At 47.8% G+C, this 7,015-nt stretch overlaps 1 protein-coding gene across 1 annotated transcript in view; it reads right to left on the bottom strand.

Moving 5' to 3' along the window:
- Positions 1-1,567: 1,567 nt before the first annotated feature.
- Tbx19 (T-box 19) overlaps positions 1,568-7,015 on the bottom strand; it is a 33,640-nt gene continuing 28,192 nt past the window's right edge. The window contains exons 6-8 of the mRNA XM_004646051.3: positions 6,432-6,620; positions 3,953-4,088; positions 1,568-2,570 (exon numbers count right to left, since the gene is read on the bottom strand). Of these exons, the coding sequence (XP_004646108.1) occupies positions 2,276-2,570; positions 3,953-4,088; positions 6,432-6,620 (620 nt within the window). The 3' untranslated portion in view covers positions 1,568-2,275. The remainder of the gene's footprint in view (positions 2,571-3,952; positions 4,089-6,431; positions 6,621-7,015) is intronic.

Genomic DNA, 7,015 nt, shown 5'->3' with positions numbered 1-7,015 from the left:
GCTATTATGAACTGTGCTGCTATAAACACGGATGTGCGTGGATCATTGTAACATGATGTCTTTAATTTTCTGGAAGATGCCTAGAAGGGGCGTAACTGAGTAAGGGTAAATGTGATTCAATTCAGGGCATTGAGGCATCCACAACAGTACAACTATAGACACCCAGAAATGATAACTTTACTGAATAATTGCTTCAGAAAGTGGTACAAACAATGGGGTGAAGGTGTTCAAAATGAGGAGTGGTTTGAGGGCGTTGATGGCAATGCATCTCGCCTGCACTTTCTTGAGCTTGGCTGATAGCACAGTGGTGAGAAGCCCTGAGCCCAGGCACAGAGTGGAACCCCTCTCTTCACCACTCTGTGGCAGCCCGAGGGAGGCTACACGGTCAGTGGTTGGAGAGCTGCTCACCACTTCAGTCTGGAAGCTCCCTTCCCATGGTAAAAGGGCACATTCAGTTGTGGTGGAAAAGGAAAAGCTAGACTGGAGAGAAGTAATTTGGCTCATTGGTTATAGCATTGAATTTGGGTAGCAGAGAGGCTCCAGTGCGTACGAGATGAGGTTCCTGAACGCCAGCCCCAAATGTTCTGACCCAACAGATGTGGGTTGTGCTAGAGAATCTGGATTTCTATCAGGTGTTGATTTCAGGTCCAAGAGTCCAAGAAGCCAGGTTGAGGAATAATGCCTCTATTGTGCCCTATCTCCTTGCTTCACTTTCACCCACTCAGAGTTGGGTGTGCCTCACACAATAGGCCAAGGTGATGCCAGCGTGTTCCTGGGCTCCACACTGGTGTGCTGCCATGTCGTAATGCCTGCATCTCTGAGTTCACTCCATGTTGCCCCATCCCCTCACACACACACGTACTGGGTGTGATCATTAACTGTTGTGTCAATTTGAGTAAGAAACACCCAACTGACTGGCCTAGCATAGTTCTGGATGTGGATGAAAGGACTTCCTCAGAAGCACAAGACTCAACCTGGGTGTGAGTGGCACCAACCAGCAGGCTTGTGGCTTGAATGGAATAGAAAGGAAAAAAGAAAACATCCCTATTGTTTCTTTGGAGGAGCTCAGTCTTTGCCTTCTCCTTGTACATTCATCTTCTGGCTTCCAACACAGACTCCAGCTTCCTGACTCAGACTGGCACAGAATGCTACAGTGAGCTCCAGGCTTGTAAACTCTGACAGCCAGCCTGTTTGTACTCCACATCTGATTCTGTGAGCAGCCACTATAAGCCCACCTGGTAAACCTATATGCATTATTATAACTTACATTAAATCTGTTTCTTTAGTGAGCACTGACTGATAGACTAGAGAAAAAACCCTAGCTCATTGCATTGAGCTGTGTCTCCAGCCCTTTTTTATATTTTATTTTGAGACATGGTCTTGCTAAGTGTCTAAGTTCCCCATGCTGGGTTCAAATTCCTGATCTTCATGCTTCAGCCTCCCAAAGCACTGGGATTTTCAGAGTGCTGCTGCCTGAAAACATTGTCCTCTTACAAAACACACACACAACCCAAAACAATTCAGCTCAGCAAATGTTTATTGGGCACCTACAAAAGGCAAGGCACAGTGCAGCGTGTTAAGGGGCACAAAGGTGGGAAGGCCAGGCATCCCCCTTGAGGAGCATATACTCTAGTGAAGAGAGACAACCTCATGGGTAACAAAAATGCAAAACAGAAGGATGTGAGCTCTGTGACCAGGGAGAGCAACCATTGAGGAAAGGTGCGTTTCACCAGCTGCATGGATTCACAAGCATTGCTCCCACAGGACCCCAGAGGGGTGGACAGAGTCACACTGGTGAAGTGGGGAGGGAGGGCCATTCCAGGGACTGGCAGAGGCATCCAGAAGGGAAAGGGCAGTGACTAGGAATGCTCTGGTGGAACAAGAAGTAAAGGTTGATACAGGGAGCTGAAGCCCAGAAAAGGGTGGGAGCAGAGCCAGGGAGGGAGGTGGCCTCATCCCCTCAACTACAGACACACTACTGTAGCACATGATCAATTGTATCATCTCATCAGCTTTCCAGGGGAAGGAAACCAAGAAGTGATGGGTGAAGTTTCACCACATCTAACAATGGCAGGGTTGAACCCAGAGAAAATGGGATTGCAGAGGAATATGGCAGGGAGATGGGAGTGGGTGTGTTTGGCATTCCCCTGCAACACCCCACCTCCAGAAGGACTTCCAGGACAAGTGGACCCTGGAGACCCCAGTCAGCAGATGGGGTTTTTCAGCACTGCACACGTCCAGGGTCCTCTGCCAACACAGGCTGCTCAGCTTCTTCCTAGCTGTCCAAAGGAGAGGGAGAGTGGCGCCCACTCCCACTCGGACCACCCCAGCCTGGGAAGGGATGCGAGGCCACTGCCGTCCAGGTAGACACTGCGATGCTGGTGAGTGCAGGCTCTCCCAGAACCTCCACACCTGCTGAAGCTGGTGCCTGCGTGGGCAGCCCTGAAGGAGGTGAAGTCACAGCTGGGTTTCCAAGGAGAAATGCCCCAGGGCTGCTGGCATGCATCTCGGGGGCTGAGCCTGCAGGACCTCCACCTCCATTGCTGATGGTCCACAGGCACGGATAAGGGCTGCAAGACACACATAGAGAGAGGATTTTGATGATGCTTTAAGGAAGCAGTGCCAGCTGCTAAACAGGGACATGGTACACAGAAGGGCAGGGGTAAAAGAGGGCTGTCCTGCTAGCTAGACACAGACAGGCTCTGCTCCAATAGAAAAGCTGAGAGGAGCAGCTAGGTACGGCAGGAAAGACCAAGACTGCCTATTCTGTGACCTGAATGCCGGCGCTGGCCCTGCCACTAACAATTTACTATTTTAAACACAGCATTTCACTTCCCTGGAAAATTGCCCTTCCTGACCATATAAATCAGGAAAAGCGGTGAAAGGAACATATCTTGAACCATGTGATCTGTGAGTTTGGTCTCTTTCTGGCCAACAGAGGCATAAAAACTGAGACATTGGTGTCAAAAGCCCTGAGTTTCAGTCCATCTCTACCACTTATTAGTTCTGTGATCTCTGTCAAGTTAGTTCATATCTGAGTCTTAAGCTTCTTCAAGATCTGGAGTCATATTTTATAGACCTTCGTGACTGCTATGATGGCAAAATAAGAGGGTGAGGGTATGGTTCTCAGCAGGTGGCACTCAGTAAATGGATGTTATAATTCTCCCGTCCCTGACCTCCACCTGCTAGCTCTGACACCTGCCATAAAAGCAAGGCCACTTTCTTCATCTTCTCCACTTCCGTTGCACTGGTTGCCAAACTTGGTGACATCCTGGAACCATTTAGTGTGTTTAAAAACAAAGGCTTGAGAGGATAAAGTCCTGGACCCCAGAAGTCTCAGCTGGGCACTGGTGGCCCTTAATCTCAGCTTGTGGGGATGCTATTATAGTTCATTCTTAAGGGCAGAGAATGTGGTAACAGGAATTGGATAGACCTGGGTCACAGGGAGCCAGTCTCTCTGCCTGAGTCTCACATGTGAGCCAGAGACGGGAAGTTTCACCATGTCTAACAATGGCAGGGTCAGGCCCAGAGAAAACAGGAGTTCAGAGAATAATAGTAGGGAGATGTGAGCGGGTGAGATGGGTGTGCTCCCGCAACACCCCATCTCCAGAAGGACTTCCAGGACAAGCAGACCCAGGAGGCCCTGGCCCAGGCCTAGGGCCAGCTTCTGGTACACATTAAATTATAAGAACTGCACTGTGCACCAAAATCCTTCACATTCTCCTACTTTCTCTAGACCTACAAATCATTGTTATCATCTGATGTCTCCTGAGACACCATTGTGAAGCCCTTTTGCATCTTCCAAAATTCTGCATGTGCCTATTGAACATGATAGCTTAGCAGTCACCACAGTTTAGACTGAGACACACTTGGAAAAGATTACACTTGAGTGCTCAGGAGTACGGGAAGCCTCCAGGACCACAAGTGAGCAAGTCACTGGTGTCAGTCTTACCTGGGCCCTGGATTGATTGGTCCACTGGTGTGGGGTACAGACAGGATGCTGGCGTGGGGAGGAGAGGACAAGGAATTCCAGCTGTCAGGTCCTGAGAAGACTTGCAGGTTACTGTTTGAACTTTCTATCAAGTTCACTTCAGGAAAAATAACAACAGTTCAAGTGACAAGGCATGCAAAACTTATAAAGGCAATGACCTTTAGAACTCATACAGGCAATGACCAGCAACATGATCCAAGGACAAACCATAACAATGGCCGGTCTACAAGCACCAGCAATTTGCTAGTTCTTTTGGAGGGAAACATAAAAGAGGAAAGAGCTTTGTTTGGCTCAGGGAAGTGCACCTCTATGCCAGGCACTGCTCACCATCCACAGTCTTCACAACTTCGCATCTCTGGCTCACATATGAGGCTCAGGTAGGAAGACTGATTGGCACCCTGTGAACCAGGTTTATCCAACTCCTGTTGCCACATTCACTGCCCTTAAGAATAAACTATAATAGTATCCCCACAAGCTGAGATTAAGGGCCACCAGTGCCCAGCTGAGACTCTTGGGGTCCAGGACTTTATCCTCTCAAATGGACTTAAACATCTCAGGAATGGTGTCTTCTCATAGGAAGAAAAGGACCACAGGATCTCATTTGTGTGTGGAATCTGGGAAAGCTGAATTCACAGAAGCAGAGAGTGGAACAGCGGAGAGGGCGTGGTGAGGAGCTTGGGTCAAAAGACTCAATGATGCCTTGATGAGTAAGTCTATGGATCTACTATGCAGCATGAAGAATATAGTTAATAATATAGTTAAAACAGTTATTAATAATAATATAGTTAATAATAATATTGTATTGTATAATTAAATTCTTCTATGAAAGTGGGTTTCAGGTGCTCTTACCTAAAAAGAAAATTATGAGAAGATGGAAATACTTGACTGTAAGAGTAATCTCAACAAATAGATAGGTAGGTAGGTAGATAGATAGACAGAGAGACAGACCATGTTGTACACATAAATGGAGGGAAAGGAATAGCATTTTCTATTTATTTGAACCTCTATGTGCATAAATAGTCATATAAAGAAAGAGAAAAAAAGAAAAGAGAGAAAAGAAGAAGAAAGGGAAGGAAGAAAGAGGAGGAAGATCCCAATGCACATCCCTGGTGCTGTGGTTTGAATGTGTCCCCGTACTAGAAACTTAATCCCCAAGGAAACAACGCTGAGAGGAAGGACCCTTAGGAGCCCATTGGTGGACTAGTGATCCTCTTTTAGGTATGAGCATGGGAGTGAGTTTCATATAAAAGGATGAAGTCAGCCCCCTCCATCTCTCTGCCATTCATGAGCTGCCTTCCATTCTACACCCAGCAAGAAGGTCCTGAGCAAATGCCAATCCTTTGATCTTAGACTTCTTCGCTACCAGAACTGTGTTCCTTACCAACTACTCCATCTCCATGCTGTGACAGCAGCACAAAGTGAAAAAGACCCCGGCCATGTCGCTTCTCTCTATGATGAGGCATTTGCCACCTCTACAGCCGCAGCGCCCACATCTCCCAACACCCCCATTCTTCCACATTCCATTTCCAGTCTGTTCCCAGAAAACCCAGGCTCTTTCATCCCCTGCATCTTCACTCCCTCCACCTGGGACACCCACACCTCTGCCTGTGTCACTCGCTGTCCATCTGCCCCTCCTGCCCACGCCTTGCTGTCCTTTCCTATTCGTCCTTCCAGGCCCAGCTGAAACACTGACCCCAGCGCAGCTTCTCCAACCCACCAAGCAAGTCTAGTTGCTCTTTTTTCATTCCCTCGGCGCCCTGACTTATGTGTGCTCTAGAATATTTCTCAAGCCTTAATGTGCCTCTGGGCCACTTGGGAATGTACACTCTGGCCTGGGAGCAAAACCTGAGAGTCAAGAGCTCTAACAAGTTCCCAGGTGGTGCTGCAGGCCCGCAGCCCACACCAGAGAACTCATGCACTATGTGATGATTAATTACATATGTATTTGTGTAGCCCCAAGAGCCTCCTGGGAAGAATCCACAAGGGGTAACCAAAATATATGGTAAATGTTTAAGCTTATAATAGTAAAAGACACATGGCAGCAATCCCCCTCAAAATACTGCATTTCATTTCAAATACATTTATCCCAGCATTCTTGTCACTTTATTTTTTTTTCTTGCCACTTTCTAAAGTTCTAGAAGCTCTCTTTCATGAAGGTGTTTACAGAGTGTGATTTAAAAAAAAAAATACAGTGGAGATTGCTGCTGAGTGCCATTCAACAGAAAGGCAAGCTTGTAAAAGCATCACTGTGTCCTCATCCACCTTTTTCACCAAAGCTAATGCCATATAACCCCTAGCTCTTCCATAAAATCTAAAGGCAAAATGTTCTGAATAAATTCAGAACATCATAGCGTCACAGCCAGCACAAGGCAGCTAACTCCCTGTACCCCTTTGCCAGCCCGACCCATCCCCAGGGCTTAATTACCAAAGCCACACACACCTGAGGGAGAATGGCTCCTGTGCACGTAGGCCGGGGGGTAGGGCACCTGGCGGCGTCCTCGGAGGCCAGCGTAGTGCTCACAGCCGTGGTGTGTGTGTGGGGTGGGCAGAGGCAGAGGACCTGCGTACTGGTAGCTGCTGTTGCCTGCTGTGCACATACCATCTGGGTTGGAAAAGATCCAGCCTCCCACTAGGACAGACAGAGGAAGGCAAAGTCAGGTGGTCAGTTACCTTGCACAGCTGTTGCTTGTGAGTGACGGTGATACCTGCCCAGTCAGAGATACCTCCATCCCACCACTGATTCCCTTCATGAGCAGGTGGCCTGTAGGTAGACCATAGGTAGAGATCCTAACAGAGTGCGGGATGCCTCTTAGTGCAGTCTCCTAGTTTCTAAAGATAAGGGAATACACCATCCTGGGGTGCTGGTATATAAGGAGTTTCAGGCTGATCTCTAAAAGCCAAATCATCCTATGAACACACTCAGCCACCTTATCTTTGACAAAGGGGCTAAACATACTCATTGGAAGAAAGATAGCCTCTTTAACAAATGGTGCTGGAAAAACTGGCTCTCTACATGCCAAAAAC

The sequence above is a fragment of the Octodon degus genome, unplaced genomic scaffold (assembly GCF_000260255.1).
Source record: "Octodon degus isolate 3935 unplaced genomic scaffold, OctDeg1.0 scaffold00250, whole genome shotgun sequence".
NCBI lineage: Eukaryota > Metazoa > Chordata > Mammalia > Rodentia > Octodontidae > Octodon > Octodon degus.
Note: the sequence above shows the minus strand (reverse complement) of the source record. Positions and strands in the feature narration are given on the sequence as shown.